Source organism: Alligator sinensis, unplaced genomic scaffold (genome assembly GCF_000455745.1).
Source record: "Alligator sinensis unplaced genomic scaffold, ASM45574v1 scaffold173_1, whole genome shotgun sequence".
Lineage (NCBI taxonomy): Eukaryota > Metazoa > Chordata > Crocodylia > Alligatoridae > Alligator > Alligator sinensis.
In genome coordinates this window covers 1,863,921-1,891,594 of record NW_005842207.1, presented here as the reverse complement: position 1 = coordinate 1,891,594, position 27,674 = coordinate 1,863,921, and the positions used below count along the sequence as shown (strand labels likewise).

At 41.8% G+C, this 27,674-nt stretch overlaps 1 protein-coding gene across 3 annotated transcripts in view; it reads left to right on the top strand.

The window, feature by feature from the left end:
- The window catches only part of UBR2 (ubiquitin protein ligase E3 component n-recognin 2), a 105,823-nt gene extending 80,494 nt beyond the window's left edge, over window positions 1–25,329 (top strand). For 2 of the 3 annotated variants that reach the window (XM_014521350.2, XM_014521349.2), the window contains exons 33-47: window positions 491–588; window positions 1,068–1,146; window positions 2,618–2,766; window positions 2,863–2,918; window positions 4,750–4,846; window positions 9,372–9,439; window positions 9,848–9,983; window positions 12,201–12,291; window positions 13,235–13,365; window positions 14,607–14,715; window positions 16,121–16,177; window positions 19,207–19,284; window positions 20,362–20,532; window positions 20,923–21,024; window positions 22,905–25,329. In XM_014521350.2, the coding sequence (XP_014376836.1) occupies window positions 491–588; window positions 1,068–1,146; window positions 2,618–2,766; window positions 2,863–2,918; window positions 4,750–4,846; window positions 9,372–9,439; window positions 9,848–9,983; window positions 12,201–12,291; window positions 13,235–13,365; window positions 14,607–14,715; window positions 16,121–16,177; window positions 19,207–19,284; window positions 20,362–20,532; window positions 20,923–21,024; window positions 22,905–23,046 (1,564 nt within the window). In that variant the 3' untranslated portion in view covers window positions 23,047–25,329. Of the gene's footprint in view, window positions 1–490; window positions 589–1,067; window positions 1,147–2,617; window positions 2,767–2,862; window positions 2,919–4,749; window positions 4,847–9,371; window positions 9,440–9,847; window positions 9,984–12,200; window positions 12,292–13,234; window positions 13,366–14,606; window positions 14,716–16,120; window positions 16,178–19,206; window positions 19,285–20,361; window positions 20,533–20,922; window positions 21,025–22,904 lie in introns of those variants that run through there. The other variant, XR_003094791.1, reaches the window with a different exon arrangement.
- The last annotated feature ends 2,345 nt before the right edge of the window (window positions 25,330–27,674 follow it).

Genomic DNA, 27,674 nt, shown 5'->3' with positions numbered 1-27,674 from the left:
GGTGCACAGAGAGCAGTGACAACTGGGGAAGAGTGCGGGGCCTAGAGTGGAGAGGCAGGAGCACAGGGCCTGGCAGAGGGAGGCTGGGGGGCAGAGCCAGGCTGCTGGGTCCTGTCAACTTCCCCTGGGTCCTACTGCTCCTGGCTCCTATCATCTTTGAAAGGCAGCCAGGAGCAGATAAATATTAATTTTCTAAAGTTTTTAGGGGCCCTGCAGGCTGGATAGAATGGCCTGGCAGGCTGCATCTGGCCCATGGGCCATATTTTGCCCACCCCTGACTTAGATCTACCATGTCCTCCATACCACAGGGGAGCAGTGTTAGATTTTAGCAATCACTCAGGAGTAGTAGATATCATAACTTTGATATCTAATTTTATTACTATCTTGAACTCTATGCTCACTTTTAAACAATAGGGATGATGCATTTTTTTGCAGAAAAAGAGATTCTTAGATGGTTTTTAAAGAATGCAAGTATTCTGTCTTTTGACAGGTTAGACTTCGCAGGTCAGCCACACCTAACTCATTGGATCAGAACAGTATCCCAGCAGATAAGAACATTCTACTTACTTCAAGATGAAGAAAGTGCTAGTAAGTATGATGATACAAATTTTCTGTGTACATAGTTGTGGAAATATTGCATTGTTATATATATTATGTCTTCGTATCTCTAATTGGAATTCATATCGGGTTGATAGAAACTAAAAGTTTCCCTTTGTTAACTACTGTAATGTGAATTGACTTTAATATCAGCTTAATTCTCATTGTATTTGTTCCAAATATCAGTACTGAGACAGTCTCAATATTGAGACCAAGATTATGTGAGAATGAAAGTTTATTCATACAGAATATTTTCTGTAGCGCTGATCCAGTTCACCTTGAACTGGAGTTAAAATGGTGACAAAGTGGTTATGCTTGTATCTATAATCAGCGTCTATGCTAAAAACTATGCTGAGAATAATTCATAATGTCAGTTTTCAGTGCTGTCAAATCTACAGTGCTCAAAAACAGTAAAATTCACAGAGATAAATTTAAAGACTCACAAAATATGATACTTTTTATTTATACAGGTAGCAACTGCTGTGGTAACTCGGAAAAAATGGATCAGTTACAGTTACCCGAAGGATTTAGGCCAGATTTCCAACCAAAGTATGTTTCGTATATTTATAAACAAATAATATTTTGTTGTGGGAATATAAGACAAAAACAGGGTACAATTATATTCTGTGGAGCTTCATTAAAAAAGTGGGGAAAACCCTTCTGAATTGCTTCTATGGAAGAGCTGAGCCAATGCTGAGTACTGACTAGTGTAGACAATTTGGGCCATAAATAGTAGTTATAGAGGGGCTGTACAGTTACCTGTTTCTGGGATTGACATGACTTCTAGGTGAACAGGCAAAATCTGTAATTTTCTCACTAGGAGGGTATTAAAACACTGGAATAGGTTACCCAGAAGGGTGGTGGAAGCTCCATCCTTGGAGGTTTTCAAAACCCAGCTAGACCAAGCCTTGGCTGGTATGATCTAGTTGGGGATGGTCCTGCTTTGAGCAGGAGGTTGGACTAGAGGACCCCCCTGAGGTCCCTTCCAACCCTAACTTTCTATGATTCTGTACCTATTACATAATTTCAGAGTCATAATTAAAGTTGATTGTTACTTCAGTTAGAAAATTCAATATAACTATAAATACAGTTTTTTTAAATTACAAATTTGTACGTTTCTTAACATACTAAAATGTAATTTACAGGACCAAGATATTTGGATACTTTTCTATTTGTATGTTAATAATTTTCCTGTAGTAGGAGAGTATTCTAAGAATGTACTTCATTAATTGGTGGTTGTCAGTATGGTCACATATATTAAACTCTATAGTCCTAACTGTTTACAAAATGTTGCCTTCAGAATTGTACTTGCTACTTCCAGTAGAGTCATAATTGTGTTCTATCCAGTTTCTTCCAGGGCAGAACATGGTTACTGGTATATAAACTCAGAAAATTCCAATCTGATCAAAAATACTAAAAATGGATTGCCCTCCAACTGAGAGAAGCGGTTTAATAATAAAAAGGGACAAATTCTTCCTAAAGCATTCACACAAGCAAGTCAAGTAGGTCAAATAGTCTAACTTCAGGGGTGGCTAGCCTGCTGCACGAGTGCCTCGAGTGCCACAAATAACCTCCATGTGGCATGTGACAGATCACTGGGAGGGGACAGGCAGCATCACAGCAGCAGATAGGGCAGGAAGTGGAAGCAGGATAGAAAATCAAGTAGGGAGCACAGGACAGGAAGCAGAAAGCAGAGTAGGAGATTGGGCAGAGAGCACAGAATAGGGAACAAAGCAGAGCAGCAGATCAGGCAGAGGAAGATCGCAGTGGCTCTTGAGGAGGATGCAGGGCTAGTTTGTGGCATTCCAATCAAAAAAGTTGGCCCCCACTGTTCTACATGCTTTTTCAAGGTAAGGAGGATATTTAATTTGTGACAAATTTTTACGCATCAGAACATTTGGAGATGAGGCTACTCATTGATTAACTTGTCTGCTAACAGAATAACATTTTCTGATGTGGTAGAGAGAGAATATTTTTAAGCTTGCAGATAAAACAAATGTATGTTTCTTATTTCTCTTAGGAATCCATATTCTGAGAGCATTAGAGAGATGCTGACCACATTTGCTACAGCAACCTACAAGGTGGGACTGAAGGTTCATCCAAATGAAGAGGATCCACGTGTACCCATAATGTGCTGGGGTAGCTGTGCTTACACAATACAGACTATAGGTAATATTTTATTAGTATACATTAATATGTGTTTACAGACAGACTTAAATTCACAGTATTGAGACTTTATTTGGATTTTTGTTTTACCTCCTGCAGAACGAATTTTAGCTGATGAAGATAAACCATTATTTGGTCACTTACCTTGCCGACAGGTAAGATTAAATAGCAGCTTCAGTTCTTTGAATCACTGGACTGAGCGTAGATTGTCTATTTTTTTAATTGCAATGCTAAAAATGTAGATTATAATTATTGGACAGTTTTCTTTAATTTGGATCCCACCCTTTCTTCTTTCAGTCATGAATGTGATAGCCTAAGCAAGGTGGTTTGACAGTACGTTCTCTGTTTATGCACACGTTGATATCTTTATTAGGGCTAGGGACAGAAATTACACATAAACTGGTATAAATGATCAGAAACTGGTTCAAATCTATAACACAACAAAAGTTCAGTGTACATAAACCTCTTTCAAAATGGCCAAAACAGGTTGAGGATAAACTTGGATGGATATAGTATCAGACCTGACTGATTTAGGTTAAATCAATCTATTGAGCTTTTGTCCCTGAACCCCTGTAGGTTCAAGTTAACTCAGTCTTCATGCATCCCAGGATGCTTTGCACCTCCCCACAAACCACCCCCCTTGAAGGGTGGGTAGTCTAGCCATGGCCAAAGCTGTCTGCTTCAGCAGTGTAGGGAGGCATGCTCTGGTGCCCCCCTGGCTTCTGGCTTTGGCCATTGCAAGCATGGTTGCATTTCCAGAATCAAAAGTGAATGTCTGTTCACTTGCTTATCGGTTCAGTCTACACAGCTTAGACCGGGGGTCGGCAACCCCTGGCATGCGTGCCACCAAGGCCATTTTGCTTGGAATGCCGCAGTCAGCCCCGGCTCCGGGTAGCTGCTGCCAGCAATGGAGCCTGGGCTGCTCCCAGCAGGGTTTGCTGTGTCCCAGCTAACTGCTGGGAGCAGCCCAGGATCCCGGCTGGCAGCAGGTCCCCAGAGCTGGGGCTGGCTGCAGCCAGGAGGCTCCAAACAGCTGTGCCGGGCTCTGGCATCAGCTCTGCACCAGCACGTGCAGGCGTGCCTTGGAGTGGGCGGTGGGGGCGGGACCTGTGGCAGCGCAGCCCCAGTCTCTCCCTTGTTCCTGGCATGGAGATGATGAGCCCAGTGCAGCTGTTTGTAGCCAGCCCGGGCTCTGGTCAGCTTCAGCAAGCAGTGGGCTGGCTGCAAACAGCTGCACCGGGCTCATCACCTCTGTAGTGCCCCGCCCCCACCGCCTGCTCAGAGGCACACCTGCACGTGCCAGTGTGGAGCTGATGCTGGAGTCCGGCACAGATGTTTGGAGCCTCCCGGCTGCAGCCGGCCCCAGCTCTGGGGAGCTGCTGCCAGCTGGGATCCTGGGCTGCTCCTAGCAGGCAGCTGGGACGCTGCAAGCCCTGCTGGAAAGAACCTGGGCTCCAGCAGCTGTGGGGGGCAAGGGGCAATAGGGCTGGGGGGCAGGAGCTTTGGGTGAGGGGCAAGGAGCAGTAGGGCTGGGGGGAAAGTGCAGTAGGGCTCGGGGGCAGGGGCTTTGCGTGGGGGGCAAGGGGCAGTAGGGCTGGGGGCCAGGGGCTTTGGGTGGAGGGCAAGAGACACAAGCAGGGCATCCTGCCATGTACCCCTTGCCCTTATTTTGTTTTTTTTGGCATGCCAGCACTCTGGCACCTTCCGAGGTAGGTAGGCATTATGGTGTTTTTTGGCACTCCAGCCAAAAATGTTGCCTACCCCTGGCTTAGACTAACCTACAAAGATTGAATCAATTCAGTCTCGGACTTTTTGACTGTCTCTGCTTAGCCCACATGTTCAGAAAGATGCATTGATTGTCCTTAAAAATAAATGTACTAAATACTGTCAATACATAGCTGATATATATATAGTGTATGGAGACTAAACTTTGTTTTATCTTGAAGACCTGGTTTAATTGTGACATTCTGTTGTTTGATTTCTTAGGATGATTGCCTCACATCATTAACGAGATTTGCAGCAGCACACTGGACAGTTGCCTCTCTTTCGGCAGTACAGGGTCACTTTTGTACACTTTTAGCATGTAAGCATGTACTCTTACATTATTTTTTATTGCATAAAAGTGCAGTCTCCTAAAGCAGACAGACTTGCTTACATTAAGCAGTGTGATCATTTGAGGAAGGGATTTGCTTATCGTGTACAGTTATAGGTCATAAACCATTAGCTCTTATGTTTATATATGTGACCAGAACACATGATGTTGCAGTATGTAAAGACTTCTTTTGAGAATAAATTCAAGCCTGGGGACTGGAATTCTGTGGACCGTTACAGAAGAAAGATAAGCTGTCCAGTGCAGGGTAGTGACTGCAGTTGTGTTTATTCAATGTATATTTCATTATCGAATGGCTTTCAAGAGGAATTGTATTGCAGTCTTTCAGATAATGAAGAAAGCTGTGTTGAAGCTTAAGAAGGGAGAATGCTGAGAATAAAATCAGGCAATAGAAGTAATGTGAAGCTAGGAAAGTTTATAAATGTTTCTAATCTGAAGTTATTTATATACCTATATAACTGGCAAGAAATGTACTTATAAGAAGACATAGATTTATAGATTGTAAGGGTAGAAGGGACTTTGGAAGATCATCAGGTCCAGCCCCCTGCACCAGGCAGAAAAGACAGGTGGGGTCAGGTGACCTCAGCAAGATGACTACCCAGTCTCCTCTTGAAGATTTCCAGGGTAGGCAGTTGCACCACCTCTGGAGGGAGCTTATTCTAGTCTGGACACCCTAACTGTGAAGAAGTTTTTCCTAATGTTGAGCCTGAAACAGTCTTCCAGGAGTTTGTGGTCATTACTCCTGGTTCTCCCCAAGGGCGCCCTGGTGAATAGTTGTTCACCAAGCCCCCGATGTATTCCCCTGATGTAGCAGTAAACTGCTACCAAGTCCCTTCTCAGCCTTCAGAGTCCCAGGTCCCTCAGTTCTTTCCTCATATGGCTTGCCATGCAAGCCTCTAATCATGCAGGTGGCCCTTCTCTGGAATCTCTCAAGTTGTACCATGTCCTTGTTAAAGTGCGGCGCCCAGAACGGGATGCAGTACTCCAGTTGGGGTATCACCAGTGCTGAGTAGAGCGGAAGAATCGCCTCCTTGGTCTTACTGGAGATGCATCGATTGATGCATGCCAGAGTATTATTTGCCCTGCTGGCAACAGAGTTGCACTACCAGCTCATATTCGTGCTGTGGTCTATTATTACCCCCAGGTCTCTTTCATTTGTAGTGCTGGTCAGGTTGGTGTTGCGAAGCCTGTAGGTGTGCATGGGAAGGTTTATCCCCAGGTGGAGCGTTTTACATTTCTCGATGTTGAACTTAATCTGGTTCTGACTTGCCCAACTTGCTAGCCTGTCTAGATTCACCTGTATCCGTAACCTATCTTGAAGTGTGACCACGCTTCCCCATAACTTGGTGTCATCTGCGAACTTGGCCAGTGAGCTCTTCACGCCCTCATCCAAATCATTGATGAAGATGTTGAAAAGTACAGGACCAAGCACTGACCTCTGTGGGACACCGCTGCCCACTTCTCGCCAAGACAACACAGATCCGTTCATTAGGACTCTCTGGGTCCTACCCCACAGCCAGTTTCATACCGACCTAACCATCTCGCAGTTAAGTCCACGCGTGAGAATATTGTGGAATACCAGATCAAAGGCTTTTTGGAAGTCAAGGTACACGATATCCACCACTTCTCCCTTGTCCAGGTGGTGAGTCACCTGATCATAAAAGGAGATGAGGTTGGTAAAACAAGACCTGCCTGCTACGAAGCCATGCTGGCTGGCATTCAGAATCCTACCTTCTGCAAGCCTATCGCACATAGACGCCTTAATTATTTTTTCCAGGATTTTCCCTGCGATAGAAGTTAGGCTAATTGGCCTATAGTTATCCAGGTTTTTCCTCCTCCCCTTCTTGAAGATGGGCACAACCTTGGCCCTCTTCTAGTCCTCAGGGACTTCTCCAGAGCACCGTGAGTTTTGGAACAGTTTTTCCAGGGGCTCTGCAATGATATTGGCCAGCTCCTTCAGCACCCTTGGATGGAGTTCATTTGGTCCTGCTGACTTACATATATCTAATTTCTTTAGCTTATCACTCACCAGTTCTACAGCAACAGTAGGGAGGCACTCATTTCTGCCCTGCTCATTCTGTACCCTATCCAGCATAATTTTCCCCATGGCCCTGTGAAATACCAAGGCAAAAGTCATTCAGGAGTTCAGTTTTCTCCTGAGTGTTGGTAACCAGCTTTCCTGAGTTGTTGAGCAGTGGCCCCACACTCCCATTTGCTTTTATCTTATTTCCTATGTACCTAAAGGACTTTTTGTTGTCCTTGATTCCCGTTGCTAATCTAAGTTCAGTTGCCACCTTAGCCTTTCTAATCTGTTCCCTACAAGTGCGTTCAGTTGTTGCATATTCCTCCTTAGAGCTTGTCCCCAGGTTCCATTGTTTGTACGCCTCTTTCTTCTTTCTAAGGAGGACTCTGATTTCCCTATTTTGCCAGGAGGGCTTCCCAGCCCTTCTGCTGCCCTTTCTCCACGTGGGAGTGGACTTCCTTTGTGCTTCAAGGATCGTGTCTTTAAGGAGTGACCACACTTCATACACATCTTTTGCCTTTGGGCCCTGGTCCTGCAGCACTACTAGTGACCTGAGCTTGTTGAAATTTGCATTTTTGAAGTCCGAGACTTCAATCCTGCTATCAGATTTGTCTGCCTTGCGATGGACAGTGAATGTGATGGCTTCATGGTGGCTGTTGCCCAGACTACCCTCTATTTTTAAGTCGGTCACCAGGTCGTCTCCTTTGGCCAGGACCAAGTCTAGGAGAGCGTTAACTCTGGTAGGTCTGTATACTTCCTGAGCCAGGAAGAGCTCTTCAGTGCAGGTCAGGAAGGAATGTAACCGGTCTAACTCAGCCAAGTGTTCCTCCCAAGAGATGTCCAGATAATTGAAGTTGCCCATGACGATCATGTCCTGCGCACACACGACTTTTGTCAGTTCTCAATATTGTCCAGTGTGGTGGCTGGTTTACTTTACAGTGTGATGCAATTAAAATAGTCTTACCCTGATTTTCATTGTAATCTGAGATTTTTATATTAGGGGTTACAAGGTTTAGTGACGTTCTTTATTGGCTGGAATGTTAAAACATACGTGATTTGTTTGCTTTTAAATGAATCTAAGTGCAGGGATAACCAACCTGCAGCAGGATTACCACAAGGGGTACAAGCAGCCTCTATTTGTGGCACACAACAGATCAGGAAGGGGACAGGCAGTACAGCACCAGGTAAGGCAGGGAGCAGAAATCAGAGCAGGAGATTGGGCAGAGAACACAGAGTAAGGAACAAAAAACAGAGCAGGAGATCAGGAAGAGGATTGGAGGGGCACTTAGGCAGAATGAAGGGCTAATTTGGCATGCCTGCTGAAAATTTGTCCCCGTTGCTCTAGTGAATGCAGAAGGAATAGTGAAGTCTAGCTGTTGTCCAGTTTGCTTGCTTTATACATTTTGTTTGGTTATTGTTAGCTTAAATGTCCAGATTTATTTGCTTTGGGCATAATGTAATAATGAAGTTTGATTTTTTTAATCTTTCCATGATCTAAACTTAATTAAAATAAATATTATAACACAGTGGAAATTCATTAGTGCAACATGAAATGAGTGGTAAATAAAGGCTTGCATTAAGTTTAATTTAAGCCAGTATGTAGCAGCATCTAGGAAATATCAGTAAGCTATATGGTTATCTTCTTCTCTGCAATCTGACCTATAATATAAAAGCAAATCTCTAGCTGTTATAATTGCCAGGCAAACCTCAAATGTGAACCAAATGTGATCAATGCTGAGGTCTGTTGAGAGCCAGGGACAGTAACTTTGAAGCGTGAACCAACACATTTGTCTCAGAAGTGGTATTGCTGTGAAGCATGAGTTAATTTCAATTGTATCATTCATTTTTAATGTAAGGAAGGCAAAGAAGATGCTATAGATCTGCAAAATTCAGAGTAAGGATGCCTTTAGAGAGGGGTTGCTAGAGCCAGATGCAAAGAATCTGACAGAATTTATAGATGTGTTTAAGTCCACAGAGGGGAGCCAAACACCAATAACCCAGCAGACTTAAGACAGTTATATGCTGTGTCTTGAACATTTGTGCAGTCTGCAGTGATACAGTGAGCAGCGTCTCAAATGTACTTTTGACTTATAAGGAGAGATGGTATTTTGAGGGGCAGTTTTGGGGAGAATACTGTTACCTTATTTTTCTTGTTTAAGTCCTAACTATAATTAGGAGAAGAAAAATCTGAATCAGAACTGTGGATACAGCAGTTAGTTTTAGAAGTATTGTTTTTGCCTTATTTTGGTGCAGTCTAAAGGCTAGTGAATGAAATAACTTATTCCTGTAGTGTAAACCAAGTCAAACCAAGACAAAGGATTTTTCAATAAGCCCTTAAAGTATTTAATGTACAAGTCTGGTGGCTGTAATCTAGGTTGTATAAAAAGTAGAGGTAGAATTTTTTTGTTGGATAATATAAATTGAGACCTTTTGTGGGTTGTTTTTTGTGTTTTTTTTTTTTTTTTAAATATTCAGCACTGGTGCCTAATGAAAAACATGGAAATCTTCCATGCATACTTGATATTGACATGCTTCATTTATTGGTAAGTAATTCATATTAACTAAATTGTTGGTCCATGAGGATCTTTATTTGTCCAAGCCTCAATGCTTTATTTTCTGTGTAACATTGCATTTTGTGGAAGGGGTATAGCTATTTAGGAACATATGTTTTCCTTTAACATTTTAATACTTCTTTTGCTATAACTAATCTTTATCCCCCTCCCTGGGAATGCTGTGGAAGCAAAATTCAGCCTCAGGGAAACCCACACTGTTTAATAGTTATTTCTCTATCCCATGAACCATTGGGGGAACTGCCTTCAAAATTTGTCCCATTAAAATGTCCTGCAGCACATAGGATTGTGGCTACAACCTGTGCAGGAATAAAAGTTCAGATTCTTGAGCTATGGTGGAGAAGGGAGAAGACACATGTCCTTCTTTGTTTTATTTAACAGGTAAGCTTGGTGCTGTCCTTCCCTGCCATACACTGCCAGGATTTTTCAGGCGTTAGTTTAGCCACTGGAGATCTTCACCTCTTCCATCTTGTCACTATGGCACACATAGTGCAAATTCTACTTACCTCATCAACAGGTAATGATCTCTCTCTCTCTCTCTCTCTCTCTCTCTCTCTTCCCCCCTCCCCAGTATTTCTTTAAACAAGCATTTAGCTTTGCTAGTGTAGTATTCTGTACCAGCACACAGTAGCAGCAAAGTGTTCATAGTATATGAGTGCAGCTTATACCAGCAGGACTGTGCTTTTACTGGTTTTGCTTATTCTGGTTCACCCACTGCTCTCCCTTGAGACTGGGGGCAGAGTGGAGGAGCAGCTGCTTCAGGCAGGGGAGCTTTGCTCCATGGCTTCACTCCCTTCCTGGACTGGTCTAGGTAGGGAAGGGAGTGGCAAGGCACAGCCCCCAGCCTGGGCTTGGGAAGAGGCTGAGGGCTATTCCTCATTGCTTCCTCCCCGTCTCAGACCAGTCTAGGAGGGGAAAGGAAGGGGAGCGGTCGCCACTAATCCTTTCCTCTTCCCCAAGCCAGGGAAAATGCTCAGCTTGAGAGAGGGCTAGGGGGTATGCCTCGCTACTCCCTTCTCCTGTCTGACCAGTCTGAGAGAGGGGAGGAGAGGAGCAGACGCTGCTGTTCCCTGTCTCTTCTCCAAGCTGGCCACTGCCCTGCTTGGGGTAGCAACTTTGCCCTAGTGCTCCCTCCATTTTGCTTCCAGAGACTGGGAGTAGAGTGAAGGAGTCTGCTCCCAGAGCCTGATCATGGGCAGGTACCTTCACTTGCTACTCTGCTCCCCCTGGGGACTGAGAGGAGTAAAGCAGGCACTGCTCCCCTCCCCAGAACAGGATCACCCTTGTCTTGGGAAGGCACAAAGCAGGGGAGAAGGGGTGGTTACAGACTGCATGTCTCTACTGCTCCCTCTCCTTTAGAGGGTGGGGAATTTCTGAGACATTTCCTCCTGGTAGTACTGGATGTCTATACAGTCACTGACAGTTGCATCTGATTCCTTACGTGAGGCAATCTGCTTTTTCTTGTGTTATCAGAGGTGTAATTGTCTACTGGAGTATTTTACTCGTATGTTCTTAGTCTCTCATTTAAAAAAATTGTTATACATCAGTATCATTTTAAATTGGTGCTGTCCAAATTCTGAGTGCCTAGGGGCTGCAGGACCTTCAGCAGCACACCAGAAAGGCGACGCACAACCTGGAAATGGGCTGCACACTTCAGTGAGGGCTCCACCCTCCAGCCCACCACACAGCACAGGCTGCTGATGTGCCATGTGAACTCCACAAGCCATGAGCTTCCTCCATCCCCTCCCCCTTCCGATGCGCTATCTAATCCCCTCTGTATCCTGTGTGGATGTGCCACTTAACTCTCCCTGTTCTTATGCCACATGGTTATGCTGCAATATGCCATGTGCCCCCCACCCCGGGCCTACCCCGTGCCACGCAGATAGGCTGTAGTACGTTGCTGCTCCCTCCTCTCCCCCACCCCACAGTGGGCCACTTCTGGTGCACTACACCAGCATGAATGCTGTGCAAGGTTTTTGGGTCACCCTGAGGTTTTTGGCCATAGGTTCCCAGGCAGCAGAAGCTCAAGGAGGGAGGGGGAACCCAGGGACTCCATCAGCAGAGCAAAGGGGGAAGTGGTACTTGAACCAGGAACCCAAGGGCCATATGTTAATCTCTAGGAAGCTGCATGCAGCCCATGGGTTGCCAGTTGGGCAGCACTGATTTTTAGATGTTAGAGGTGCCAGTATAGCCAGGTCTTTGCTTGTAGTAGTATACCTCTAGTACAGTGGTGCCCAAGCTTTTTGCCCGAGGGCTGGGTGGGCGGTGTCAAGCCTGTCCGTGGCCCAGATCTGGCTAGTGGGCTCAGTCTGGTAGGCCAAGCTAGCACAGCAGGGTATGAAGCCCAACCCTGATCTGTCCGTTTAGTGGGTATGGGAGTGTGAGGAATTGTCTGGCCCCATCCGGATGTGTGGGATGGGAGGCAGGGATGGGGTTGGGGTTACCCTGATCTGGACGTCCATGAGAACAGGGAACAGCAATGGCTGGGGTGAGGCTTGATCTGGCTGCATGGAGCTCCTACTGCTCCCCTGCTACCAAATTTTCTGTCTTGGTGGGACCTCTGCAGGCTGGATGCCATGGCTTCATGGGCCAGAGGATGGATATGCCTGCTCTTGGATACCTCACAATCTTCCATTCCCAAAACTTGTTTATCTATTAAAAACAACTTAAGTAACAACTCAAGTTGTTTCTAGGTTTCATAATGTGCCACATTTATCTTTCCTTTGCTTTTCAGAAGAAAATGGCATGGACCAAGAAAACACAAACAGTGAAGAAGAATTGGCAGTGCTTGCTCTGCATAAATTTCTTTGCCAGTGTACAGGAAGGTAAAATAATAGTTTCTAAGTATATAGCCATGGTTTCACATCTAGTTCCTCCATTAAGCTGCAATATCACAACACTAAATTTATAAACTGATGTTTTACATTTTGATGTCCGAAGTTTTGCTACTCAGTGGGTGTATCTACACCTGTGCTTTACTGCAGAGTGGACTAATTAGCTCTGCAATAAAGCATCACCATCTACATGTGCACTGGTATTAAGACGCTGTAAACTAATTAACTCTGCCATAAGATAGTACTTTCCATGACAGTACTATCTTATGGCAGAGTAATTAACCGCACTGAAATGCATATGTAGATGGTGACTGGGCAGGGGCCAGACTCCTGCCTACCCCCTAGCTGCGTGGCTCCACATGGTCAGCAACTTTGTGCCCCAGCCAGCCCCTCTGTTGCCCAGTGCCTCTGCCTGGGGCTGTCAACCCCCCCACCACCTTCCGGTGCTCCCTGCCAGTCCGGGCCTGCTCTGCCCTGGCTCAAATTGTGGCTGTCTTGGGCTCACGTGTAGATGGATTGCCCAGCAGCAGTTTACTCCAGCTCAAACTGCTCCAGCATTTGTTTCATCTTAATTACACATGTAGATATGTCCAATAAGTCTTGATTCATTTGGCTTAAAATAGTCACATGACAAGTTGGTACAGTTCTATGATTTATCAGTATAATTTTATAACTTGCTAATCAGCAATACAGATTTCAGCTTTATTAAGTAACTAGAGATATATATTTTAGTGGCTCTCTAATTTTGCTTTACTATTAGAGTGCTAATTTCAAAATAAATCCTGATTTCAGTCTAATTTTTAAACTAGGGTTAATCAGTTAAGATTTATTATGTTAATCCTTCTGTCAATCCAGACTTTCTTGAATTAGTTCTGCATTTTAATTTTAGTCAGAAATCCTTATTATAAAAATATATACAATCTTTGCTTTTAAGTGCCTTGAAAGAAATTTCCTCAGGCTGGCATCTGTGGAGAAGTATAAAAGCTGGAATCATGCCTTTCCTGAGATGTTCTGCTATGTTTTTCCATTATTTAAATGGGGTCCCAGCACCACCAGAAATTAAAGGTAAGGCCTGTTTAGTTGTGTTGGGTTGTATAGCTTTGGAAATTATATAAAACATTTTATTTCAATATTGGAAAGTATACTGAACTAAGTTTTCTTTTCAGTAGTAACTGAATTGAATGTATATAGGCTTATTACTGATGCAGGACTGTCGCAATGCTGCATCTGCCCAAAAATACAAAAGAAAATGCTGCTTAGTTTTTAAAAGTTGTGTTTCTAAAGTAAAAGCCACATGTTTTTACGCCTATATTGATGTCCTACAATTATGTTGAAGCAAAGTAATCGTGTGGTTGTTTATTTGAAATCTTACCGCTGGCATTCTTTTCTTCAAATGAAACCTGCTTCTCCTTTTCACTGATTTCAGTGAAATTAGCAGCAGGTCCTTAAGTAATCTGCAAACATGGTAATGTTATGCTCCATTTATAGTTGAATCCATGTTAGGAACAATCCTAGTTTAGGTTCAGCTGTGATAGACATATGGACTAAAGGTAAATCTGAAGGTATAAGTTATAAAAAAAGAAGTTCCATCTGTGTCTCATACACATGCACACAAACATCAGGGTACTTATGTTGAAAATTGAAATATTTGAGGTTTTTAAATGCCTAATAAACTAATACGTGTAGTTTTCCTTGGACTATTGTTTAGGTAAGTTGTTCTTACAGACCATATCCTTGAGATTGTAGTCCTTCTAGAAAACTTTTAAAAGAGTGAACATTGCAATTTTATTAGTCCAGTAAGTAGCAACACACACATCTTTTGCATTGCATAATAAAAGAACACTTCCCTTTTTCCCAGGATGTTAATTTTATTTAATAGAATCTCCCAAACTTTCAACCCCATCTTTAATGGAGGGCCTGTCTAATAGTTCATAAGAGTTACTTCCCTGGCAAACTCAAAAGAGAAAATGTTATTAGATTTGATGGAGCGTGGAGACTGAACAGAACAATGAAGTAGTTAATGTAGGTCCAGGTTGATGTACCCTGTGGAGTGGGATGGGAGAGTTTGCACTGCCACTGCTTTTGTTATCTGTTTTGTGTGTCAGTACCTCAGCACTTTGCGTCCAAGCCTGGCATTGTTCAGCAGTAAATCAACATCCTATTTTTGTGTGGGAGTGGAGGAACAAAAAGAAATTGCCACCCTTTTGTAGAATAATTGTATCAAAGGTCAAACTTTATATACTATTGGTAATGTCTTTCAAAAATTGCTAGCATTATATTGACCTACCTCTTTTCTATGTTTACAGTAAATGGGGCAAACCAGTTTGAACATTTATGTAGTTATCTTTCCCTGCCAAGCAACCTTATTTGCCTTTTCCAAGAAAATAACAAAATTATGAACACATTAGTAGAAAGGTATGAAACATTTTACTTAATTCTAATTTAGGTACAATGTACACTTAGTATAGTAATCTTGCACCAAAAAACTATAATATAATAAGAGCCTAAAAGCCAGTCTGTCCATAATGCTTTATGAGCACTCTGATGGGTTGTCTCAGCAGCCACTCACAATGCTGACTGAAACAACCAGTCAGAGTGCTCTACACAGACCACACATGGTGGAGTGCCGCCATGACAGCGGGGACAGAGGCCGCGGCGCTGGCCTCAACCACGCCTCCAGCCCTGCTCCTTGGAGGCAGAGGGGGACGGTGGAGACAGACTGACATGGTGGAGTGCTGGCATGACAGTGAGAACGGAGGCGTGGGGTGATGGCGGCGCAGCGCTGGCCTGGCCCCACCCTGCTCTGCCCTCGCTGCTGCGTCCAAGGGGTGGCCTCACTCCCTCCCCCCAGCCCTACTCCTTAGAGGTGGCACTGGCAAGCTTTGTCCCCACCATCATGGCGGAGCTCTGTCCCCAGCAGACAGGGGAACGCAGAGGACGGCTGAGATGGGCTGGCACAGCAAAGCACCTCCATGATGGAGGGGATGGAGCGGGGGTGCAAGACCAGTGATGTGCTGCCAGCACTCCGTGCTGCCTCCACCTCCAAGGTTGGGGGCAAGCCACCCCTTGGATGCGGCAGTGACGTGGGGTGTTAGCAGTGGGGACGGTGGGGCAAGCTGCAGGCAGGGGGAGGTGGTGGGGAAGAGGGGAGGAAGGGAGGGAGAGAAGGGAATGGGTTGGGGAATGGGGGAGTTTCTGGTGGTAGTGCCCCACTGCCACCTGGCCCCAACAACAGCCAGCAGAGAGAGGGAGGTGGTGGGGAGGGAGGGAGAAGAGAGGAAGGGGAGCAGGGTGGGATGTTATGTGTGACCAGATGCGGACTGGTGGCAGTGCAGGGCTCTGGGTGTTAGTGGCCACTGCTGCATGCAAATTCCCCTGCCCCCTTGTTCCTGGGAGCTGGCGGTGGTGTGGGGTGGAGCAGGAGGAGTGGGGGCCTGCACCAGGAGGGGTGGGGGGATGCCCATGTGGACAGATGTCAGGAGGGAGCATGGGGCCCCCTGGGGGTTGGGGAGGCTCAGGGGGTTGGGGTTGCATGGGGCTGGAGGCGGAGTGGCAACACTGTGGGGCACTGGGTGGTGGTGCTCTGTCCCTGCCTTCCCACCTCCCCATCATTCATGGTGGGCAATTTGCTAGTAGTATAAATCTTTACCCTGTAATGCATGTTTTCTTGAGTGAAAGATTAATACAACCACAACAAAGTCTTTTGGGATAGAGATTATATTAAATAGATAAACACCAGTATTTTTATTGGTTAGGGTATGTTTTGGGGAAAGCATTGCTTACTGAAAACTAAAAGGCATTTTATTTTTCTTTATTAAAGTTGGTGTAGTAACAGTGAAGTTAAAAGATACCTAGAAGGCAAGAGACCAGCCATAAGGTAAGTAGGGTAGGATTTCAGGCCAGGAAGGGAGAAGGCTCATTTATGTGACTAAATGTAGCAGTTTCCCCTGCACATTATCTGCTAGTAAAAGGTTACCATATTTACTCAAATATAAAACTGCCTCCCAATAATTAGATTCTATATATGGAAAAAATATAGATATGTTATAATTTTCTAGGTATGAAATCTAATTATTAGCAGTTTGCCTTGAATTTGCCCCTTTCCCACTGCTACAACAGGGAGAATATATCTGGGGAGTCAGGTGCCCCCTTGCCTTCTGCCCCTCCTCCTCTTGCTGTCAAACACTGCTCTCCCTAAACGCATGAAAGTGAGGGGCAAATTTGAAAACACTGACTTTGGAAATAAACATATAAGGAAATTACTATGGGAATGCATAGATTTAGTTTGTCCAGAACTTTTTTTATAACTACTGTCAGTTTTGGAACAGGTACTTCATAAGCATAAATTTATAAATAGTACTTTTGTACCTACTTACATGTAGTAGAAACTTTTTTTTATAGTAGAAACTGTGTATGATATTAGTCCAAAGCTAAAAGGCTCATGATTTTACCATATAGTCCATTGGGCTGTGCCCCAGTGGAGTCAACAATATTCAAAACCATGGTGACCTGGTAGTTCAGCACTGTTTAGTACTGGGGGCTACTCTAGGTAACCCCCACAAAGGATCCATGTGTTAATTAACGCCCCTACTTATGACTGGAAATGGATGTTTTTGTCACGAGTCCTGGGATCTTCCAAAAATTTCTATGCAGATGAAGTGCAGGACAGCCTGGTCCTGCTGCACCTGATAAAGGGTGCGGCCACTAATCATATGTGCCAGGATGAGAGGGGAAAACAGAGGGATTCTGGGTGACCTGTTTGGGGCACCATTTGGTGATATTTGCTAGCCACTTAAGGCTGGTGAAGAAACAGGAATCGGAAGAAATGGGAAAGAAAGGTACAGCTCAGCTGTGTTAGTGAATGGGAATACATACTGAAATATATTCAGTCTCAGGGTTCACCATGACTTGAAAAAGAGTTGGCACTGAAGGGGACTGAGCTCAGTGAGCACTACCATAGATCTTATTCAGGTGGGCTGTACTAACTTGTCTTTGTGGTAGGTTCCTGTATGTTTTTCAACAGGGGCCATGTGTTTTATAATGTTGTCTTTATTTAAATCAGCTTCATAGTTGGTTTTCATGACTGAGCACATGCTGTTTTTGGCAGCAGATTAATGATATTTAAAAAGGTTTTCTTATATGTGAATGTGGCAAGGTGCTGTATTCCCCATCCTGATTGGAAGAAAAACACTTCTTCTCATGTTTGAGTAAAGATAGTATTTACAAAAATTGGTGTCAAAAGTCAGAACAGATGATTTAATTAAGCTAGTCTGATCTGCAGTACATGTAGGTCATACAATCATATCCAGTAACTCCTGAATCAAGCCTGATTAGATTAGTTTAGAGCCTGTCTTTCTAAAATATTTCTAATCTTAATTAAAAACATTAGGTGATCAAAGGTGCTTTCTAAACTATCTGTTTTAAGAAGTAAAACATTATCATTGAGACCAAAATAGATGAAAGTGATTTAAATGATGTGGTCTTTTAATTTTTTTATTATTTGTTGAAGGAGGCTAAATATTAGTGTTCCACTGCCCTAATTCAAAAAAAAGGAAGAAACAAAACTGAAACCCCCCCATAAAAACTTAAATATAAAGTTTTCATGCTAAATAATAGAAATCAACTTTCTTGCTAAATCTGTACATAGTACCTAGTCATGTGTTAAAAATCCAAGAGTTATCAGTCATCTGATTAATTTTAAATTGAGTAACCTTTTATACCAGTAGAATATTCTAACTAAATAGCAGACGGATTTTTTTCATTTGATTTTTAGGCTTCTTATTTCTGTTCTTTGCAATTCATGAAGCAGTGAAGAGATGCAAATGACTGATTTGCTGGTAGTTCTTTTGTCTCTCAACATGACACATTGCGCTGCTTTTTGGACTGTTTTGAATTTGGATTTCACCACCAGATTGTTTTATTCCTTGAAAGGAAGATTCTACACAATGCAAAATCTTAGTAATCAGTGGGGGAAAACACCTTGACATCAAGAATCATAATTTTTAAACTATATGAATATTCAACATTAACATGTTCATATAATGCAGAAAAAAAAATTCCCTAAAGCAGAAAAGTCTTTTGATCTAGCAATTAGATCAGATTAGTGGTATAAGGCTTGCCTTACAATATTTATATCTCTTTAAGCAGGAAAAATGCTTCAGACTGGGATTTAGCTAAAATACACAATTGTGGAAGAATATAATTCTGGAATTTTTCTCTTATGTGGCTCTGAAAAATAACAATAAAAATCCAGCTCCATGCAAAAGAATCAGGAAGTATTTCAGTTGTGGGATGTTGGAATCTTTTTTTTTGTAAATCAGTTATATCTAACATATAGCTGCTGTTTCAGATGGGTAGAGAGGAGGAAAAGTAAGTGCTACCTAGATGCTAAGTAGATAGTGCAACATAGCAGCAAACGTTTAAACGATAACAGCTAAGTATTTAAAAGCTGATCTGCTTTTTTATTTGAATTTTATGTAATACATAGATACGTGATTGACTCAGTGACATTGCTGACATCATCAGCAGAAAATTAGCGTGCATATTCTGTACTTCTTTTGAAAGGCCATCTCTTGTTTGAGATCAGACCAATAGTTCTAGCATGCCCCACCTGCAGTCCATTATCAGCTAATTATCCAAGAGTGCATTTTGATTTCTAGTAAGTTGTACAATATTTTGAGCACGGTGTGTTTACAGTAATTTTAATATGTAATTTATTACAGCTATATGCCAGTATAATGCAGTGCCATAGATAGGGAAAGATATAAGGAATGAAAGCCAAATCAAAAAGTGTTGATATTTACAAAAATGTTTCCTGTGTAACATTTGGGAAGATGAAATGACTTTTGCAATGATTGTGTCCATTATTTACTAAACTTTAAGTGGTAATTTATTTTTTCATTCTAGCTATGCAAGAGATTCTAACAAATTAATAGACCTTCCAGATGATTACAGCTGCCTCATTAATCAAGCATCTAATTTCTTGTAAGTTTTATGCTGTTACGATGAGGAGCTTTAAAAGCCATGATACTGATGAAGTGGAAAATCTCCTAAAGGATTTAGAAAATTATAAAGGGTACAGACAGAATTGACAATTTTCACCCGATCTGGCCACAGAAAGCAGTCTATAGCTGTGACCAAACACAAGCGCACGGCTGTAGACAGCTTCAAAAATGGCTAATCAGGTGAAAATCTGACCCCTCATTGCTTGAGGTATCAGATAAAGATTTCCAAAATGTAGCATCTTTTTTAACTTGTCTGCAGAGCTCCCAGCCTGTTTCTCTCTTCAGAACAGGAGGGGATAGAGGGAGCAGAGGGAGTTCAGTCTAGGAGTTTTTCACCCCTTTGGAGGGTGGGGCAGGTGTATTGGGAGCTCCCCCAAGGTGAATTTTGGGTGGTTGCAGCCCCCCTCCCCCCTGTAGCCCCTTCCCAGCACCGCTGCCACCCACCATGAGTGAAGCGTGGCCCAGCCCCACCCTGCCGGGAAGAGCCTGGCACAGCCCCCAGTTCTAGCCTGCAGCGGCAGCCCGCCCCTGCCCTGCACGTTGATCCAGAGGCGCACAGCCTCATGCCCCCCCTAGGGTACACATAGCAGCAGGAGCCATGCCCCCTGGATGAGCCATTCACAGCTCTGTCCCACATCCCACCCTGGCTGTGCAGTGCCTGCCCCAGCCCCACTCCCTCGCTCACTGCTGTGTGTGTGCCCCTCCTCACCCCTGCTGCAGCCGCTAGAAGCCCATGGCCAGGCTGTATTGCAGCCCTATCGCTGCCCCACATTTAGAGGGGCTAAGCCCCATTAGCGCCCCCCCCCCCTTCCACTGCCTATGGTTACAGCTGGGTACACCCAAAGTTAATAACACATGTTAATAGCTCTCTTTTCTTTTATGATTAATGAGATACCTATGAAATAGAAATTTCAGGGTTATTGGGGCTATAACTTTAACTAGAGATGTTTCTGGAATGAAGTTAGATCTGTTGATTGCCATTTAAGTCTTTATTCTGTAGTAAAGGTTTGAACTTTATTCACCATCATATATAAATTTTTTGTGTGCTCACATTAAGGTGTCCAAAATCAGGTGGTGATAAAAGCAGAGCACCAACATTGTGCCTTGTATGTGGGACCATGCTGTGTTCTCAGAGTTACTGTTGTCAAACAGAGTTAGACGGGGAAGATGTTGGAGCCTGTACTGCACATACATATTTATGTGGCTCTGGAGTGGGCATATTTCTTAGGTAAGGACATAGTTGTATCTAAAAATTTTATTAGCAAGCTATGTAGTATGTATGTACATAAGGTGAATGTTACCAGTAAATGTAACTAACAGTATATTGTGTGTAAGGACAGTACTATTTGAAGAAAAGTAGCATGTTTTTGTCTTCCTTGTACTTCAGAACACAACACTTGAAAGCCTTTCTGTTTTATAAAAGTATGGTTTCTTAAAACTCAAACTCCTCATAAGAGACTTTTCCCATTTATTTCTCACCTTATTTTGCAAATGCAGTTATAATATAAACTTTGCAGTGTGCACATATTCACACTTATTGGTAATTCAGGGTAATTTAGAAACTTCATCCACATTATAAAGTTAATGACCATAATGTCCTGTGTGTATTTCTTTTCAGAGTACGAGAATGTCAAGTGCTCTTTTTAGCTGGAAAAACAAAGGGCTGCTTTTATGCTCCTCCTTATCTTGATGACTATGGAGAGACAGATCAGGGACTCAGGTAATTTTTTTTTAAAGAAGATTATAAAGGTTCATAAAGTCTTAATTGTACATTATAATTATCTAAGCTAAATACTATAGCTGGGCAATAATGTTGTAATTGTAGGCAGCAAAAAGAGCTAAATAAACCTTTTAAAAATAAACCTAGAATTAACATTTACTTAATGTTAGAAAAATCTCATGAAAACTTGTCTGAAATAAAGAGGTATCTTGAAGGGGATGAATTCTTAAATATTCTCTGAGACTTTCTGAAGCTCTGTAAACAGTGCTACTGACAAATAAAGATCATGCTTATATGTAGAATTGATTTAGTTTTATTATTAAATATATTTTTGTACTCTTGTCAATCTTCAGTAAAAGCCTCCTGAGATGATTTCATTTAACATCACTTTAATATAAAGCAAGGGGCGTATTTGAAAACACTGACTTTGAAATAAACATGTAAGCAAATTACTGTGGGTACCCATAGACTTATCCTGTCCAGAACTCACACCTTTAATATTAATATTGCCTCTAGTTTCATTTAATATTGTCATTCTGAATCTGTTTCTATACTCAAGTCATAGAATCTTAGAAGAGTAGGGCTGGAAGGGACCCCAAGAGGTTATCTTGTCCAACCACCTTCTCGAACATCCAAACCATTGCATATGAGTCCTTTTATAACCAATACCTAAATACACAGTCAACCAACCGTGCCACACAGCTACAAAGACACCAAAAGCACCCTAATCTTTGACAGATAGAACAGGGAGACGAGGTAATTTCCTTTTCAGAAAGGAACAGTTTAGAGCTCAGGCATATTTAACACTTGCTAATTTTGCAGACATGAAGAATTTGGGGGAATTTCAGAATTAAAATGTAGTAATAGTTGGAGTGAGATGCAAAGGTTGCTTAAATCTTACTTTCGGAATGCCCTCATCCTGATATCAATTTACACTTGCCCAGGGGCTGCTCTGAATTATGGCATTTGAAAGCAGTCACAGGGAACAAAAAAGTATGATTTAGCATGTTGTTTTTCATATAAGTGGCCCATTTTTGTCTGCAACGATGACTGGAGGTAAGATGAGTAGCATGTTGGCCAGAGTGTAGATTGGATTGCCTATTCAAGATCTTGCTTGCCTTGTTCAGCTAAGTAATTTTTTGGTCATATGACACCAATAATACTGGACAAGTGGCATAATTACACCTTAGAATCTAGCATTATATTTTCATGGACTTAAAAGACTTATTTGACCCATATTAGTTTCTCTCCAGGGTTGACATAATGGATACCTTGCCCAGACCAGCTAGCCCCAAAAGAATGGAATTATGAGAGGTGCATCATTTGTTTCTCTCCTTAGTTTTTCTGCTTTTACAGCTTATGTTTCTCCTGTGTACTTTTTAGTATGGGGAGTATAGGACCATAGGCTAAGACAAGTTGGTGTATCACCTTGTCTTGGACACAAGAGGTGCACATAAGGAGCACTGTTAAAAGAAGACAGCCCTTTACATCATGTAGATAGGAATGAAAATTTTGGTAGTGTCTGTAGTAGACAGTAATGTAACTGGGGAGGGAGGGGATGGGTGCACCAGGGCAGCAGCCCCAAGTGATGCTTTTGTGGAAGGGGTGGGAAAGTAGCTGTTGCTGCAGCAGTAGCTGATCATACTGCTCCTATCAGCATAGCGTGAAGTGGCAGTGACCTGCATGTAGAGCTGTGCTGCTACGTCTCTGGAAGTAGGTACTAAAGGATCAGATTTTTTGGTATCAATACTCAATGTAATTTTAGCAACTGTAATATTCAGACAGTAACTTTCAAGGCTATATCAGGGTTTTGTTTAGCATGTGAAAACAAAACCTTTACAAATGTTCATTCCCTGATATGTATCTTCTGTCATTTTCAGACGTGGGAATCCCTTGCATCTCTGCAAAGAACGATTTAAAAAGATTCAAAAACTCTGGCAACAGCACAGTATCACAGAAGAAATTGGACACGCACAAGAAGCAAATCAGACCCTTGTTGGCATTGATTGGCAGCATTTATAATTTGTTATCTTCTGAAGACTGGAACTTTATGATGATGATTTTTATAACCCAATAAGCTTTTTCAAACAAAAGAGGGATTAGGAGAAAAAGTCTGATAAAATAAAAAGAACCCAGTCCTTTTATTTAACTTGTTTTCCAGTTTATTTTGTCAAGATACAAGTTATAATAACCATGTAAGCTTCTTTTTCTATGTAAGCAGGTTTTATTAGTATTATTATTTGCACTGTGCTTCCTTCACATGAAACCTCTTGGGTTATAGAACCTGGGCAAATGAACTTAAGCTTCTCATATAAAAGGAATGACTCTTTTTGGAAGTCTGGCCATGTTTTCTCTTATGAACTAAAAGAGGAAAAGAGACTGCTGAAATGGAGACTAGATTGAGCACAACTATGGATTATGTTTTGCCCTGTGCTAGTAATCTGAGCCGTTTTATTTTATTTATTATTCTGCATTTTAATACTTAACTGTGTGTACATGCAATGGAATGAAGTAAGGATGCAAATAATGTAGCAAATGGATGTTGCTGTCTGTATCAGTGGATAACTATTTCATTTAGCGCATCTAAAATGATTTTGCCACTTGTATTCTTATAGGGATTTTTTTTGGTTTTTTTACTAAAATAATTAACATTAGCTTGACATGTAAAACAATTTAATTTAAAGCTATTTCCAGAGCACTGCACTCCATAGAAGTATTGTATAGTTTGCCATTGGAATTTAGCAGGGAAACCTTTTTATTTTCCATGGGTTGATGGTGGTTTTCAATATTTAAGGGTTGACTTTGTGCTCTAGAAGATGTTTTAAGGCAATGACAATACATAACAAAAAATGTCATGTGAAATGTGATTTTTATATTAATTTGGAGAAGCACAGAAGGATTTTTTCTTAATTTTTGTTAATTTTAAAAGCTATAATTTCAAATCCCATTTTTATTAAATTTCAGTTCTGCAAATAGAAACTCTCAGACACAAATGAACAGATTACTCTATTGTTTGAAGGGCAGCAGTTACCCTGTCTGTGTGTTTGCATCTATTCATTTCCTTTCCGTTTTATCATCAGGTATATTTACTTTCTGGCATAGTATGCACTTGGCTAAAGTTCTGTAAAGATGTTTGCTTATAGTATATTTTATAAATATATTATATAACTGCACAGATTTGCACTTGGTATGTGGGTGCCTGAAGGCAGTGAATTTTCTAGTTGTATGTAGTCAAATACTGTGTTAGACTTCCAAGACATCTCTCAAAGTGACTTTATGCCTATTGACAGAAAAATCCATGACCTCAAGTCCTGCCAGGCTTCTGGCAAGTTAACTCTGATTTTTTTTTTTTAAATAATCAAAACTATACTTTGACAAAGTTTTGCTCTCTTATTTCCTCTTCAGTCCAGACAAGTAATCTTTTTTAATGTCTGTTGTGTCTTCAGTTAGAATAGGTTTGATTGAATTGCTCATATTTTAAGAGATGTAATGCTTCAGCAGAATTTTGTATATTTATGATGTACAGGATAGTTTTCCAAAAGCTTGGAAATAGTATTGACGTGAAATACAAAATAGAAAATTTGGCCAATTTCAACTCTTGTTTCCTTAGGCCAGTATTAAATAGTCCATTTTTGTCTTTCTTCCTACATCTGCAGAATCATCAGAAAGATAATCAGCACTGAGGTTCCATATTTGCATTCCCATTCTTGAATTAGGTTCTTGTCAAGTTTTTGCTGTGCACAATACATAATAGTTTGATTCTTCCTTTGCTACAAAACTGTTTCTTTGACTTGACGGTCTTGCTGCTTTTGCTGAATTCCATAGCTTCAGGTAACATATTATTTTAAATTTGAATTTAAAAATTCAGTTTACCATGGGCATAGCTATTTAAAAAATAGTGAAAGGTGATCCGGTACAATTAATAATACTGACAGAATTTCTGTGTAAACTAAATATTGATAGAACTTATTTTTCTTGGGTACCGTAGTCTTGAGACTGAGGTTGAATGGGCTGATAAATAATGACTGCAAGTAATTGCAAAGTACACAATTTATTCTTGGGGTTTTTTTGGTAAGGTTAGCCATTCTTTACTTAAACTCTTTTTCTTTTCTGATTTGTTTTGCATGTATTTATGTTCATTGTAGAAATGTTTATATAACATGGTTTCAGTATCAGGGAAGTGTAATACATGTAATAAATTGGCTATAACTTTAATATCTGTGGATGACTTGTAAAATTTGGAATGTATCATATGTAAAAAGAAAAAATTGAAAGCATCAAAATAAATGCTTTAGGTGTTGACATTAAATTGGTACTTTTTAAACTTTTTATTCTTAGAAAGAATTTTGCTGAGCCTTTGAATTGTTAACTTTGATTGTTTTGATGTTCCAAGTATGTCACATTGTTAATCAGAGGATAACAAATACCTGGATGTGCAACAGCTGCAGTTCCCTGACTAAAAATTTAAGATGATTATAATATTAGTGTCAATTAGATAAACCTGTCTTGACCTCTACCTGAAGGTCTGATCATCATTTTAAGAGATTAAGATACATTTTGTAAGGGGCTGAAGTTTCAGCTGGCCATTAGGTGGAACAGTCTCACAAGGATTTTGGAAATGCAGTAGGCAGTAAACACAATTTACTCTTACTCAGGGGAGTCGGTTTCATGTTAGGGAACCAACAGAAGTCTGTTGATCCTTTTCCCGTTGTGCAGGACATTGTCTTTAATGTTGCAAACAGATTCTGTTTGGTAGAAAATTTTAATTCAAGCTTAACTTTCCTTGGGCTTCTCTCATTCCTTTCTTGTCTAAAGCTCCTCCTCTTGTCCCTCCTAAACTATAATCTGTTAAATCTGTTCCAGTACTATAGTCTCTAATGTTGTTTAGCAAATGAGCCTCAATTCCTTAAGATATGCCTCACATTCACTTTTCTGTGAAAGGCCACAAAGTCCTAAAATGCTGATGACTGTGCAGTTTTGGGATTTCACATGCAGCAGCTGAACACAGGTCTTACTTGTTTCAGTGTAGAATCATTCAGCCAGGTTCAACTACAACCTTTTACTCTTTCCAGTGCAGCCTATCTTTTCAGCCCTCAGATCCTTAGGCTATGTTCTTCTGGACTGATGGGCACAGCTACCAGAAGGTTAACTTTTCGCATCTTTAGAGGCCAGCTTTCTCACTTAGGGTACCTGCTTCAGATTACACTCCCCTTCAATGTCACTTACCCTGTGAGAGAGACTTTCCTTCAGCAGAAAACCAGGAATTGATATCTGATCTGTTGTTTCCATGAGCCTGCCTCTGGCTTGCTCACAGGGGCCTTCTGTTAGGCTTCATAGTACTACTTCTTTGCACTGTCCCTAGGCTACCTCTTGGGACAATAATGGCACAGTCCAACTTGGCCTCTGCCTCTACTCTCACTGCTGCTGATGGCAGTGTTGTTTATGAGTCTGCACTGACTAGTCATTGTTGTCTGTTACTGGGTTTCCGTAGGCTGAAGTCTTGTGCTAATCCCAGGACTCAACCCACTTTTCAAACTCCTCATTTCCCCCCATTTTCAAACTGTTGACCGCTGTGTAGAGGGAAAACCACTTGTGCTCCAATCCTGACTGACATTAACACAAAGAGATTGCTGTACTTCCATTTGTGGTCTTGTAACCAAATAGCTTTTACTTTGGAGTTGGATGCTGTGCTGCTGAGTCAATCTGGGCAGAGGAAGAAGAAAAAACAACTCAAGCAGCCACTTGCAGATTAAAATTTTCTGGAGCAGCTTTGCTCAGTAGCATGCTGTATCTTGGGAAGCTAGCAATGACTAGTGGAAAAGGCTAGTGATGCAAGTATGGGATGACTAACAGAAAAGAGACATTTACTTTAATCTGTGTAGAGTTGCTGTGGAGCTGATGTGGCAGCACGAATGCAAAACTGCCTTCCTGGAGAACTGGATCGCCATTGCTATCTGGAAGCTTGTCACATACAATTACTACCAACTTGTGTTAGTAGATCTATTGTTGGGACTGTTGTGTGATGTTATAAAGAGGGTGCTGATGCCCTCAGTTACAAAGCTTGATGGTGCGTAAGAGGTTTTGATGGACGTGTGTGGCTGAGATTCTCAAATTATATTGGAGCTTTTAATGACACCATAGATTTCATAGACATTAGGGCTGGAAGGGATCTCGAAGATCATCAAGTCCAGCCCCCTGCCCCAGGGGCAGGAAGTCAGCTAGGGTCAGAGGATCCCAGCAAGATAAGCATCCAAACGTTTCAGTGTGCCTCTTCTTTGTCCCCTACACTGAATCTTAGATTTAACAAATAGAAGGCTAGTCCAAGACCTGGCTGTTTGCTGCAAAAGATTTTCCACTGTTAATGTTGGGGGGAAATAGTCAGGGAAGGTTCATTATACTATTGGTTCATAAGGCTGTATAGAAATTCAAGGTTGTTTTCCTCAAGGAGGGGAAAGTCCATGCCCAAAATGATTATGGCCACTAATGATGCAGGCAGATGGTTGGCATTGTTAGTCTCAAGTTAGATCGAAAGTAGTGCAGGGTGACACATTAGGAACTGTCTGATTCAGAGAGGTGTGAGCTTCTGAAAGTGATGACCTACTTTGTCTGATGCTATGAATGGACAGATGCTGATGAAGTAGGTTGTTGTC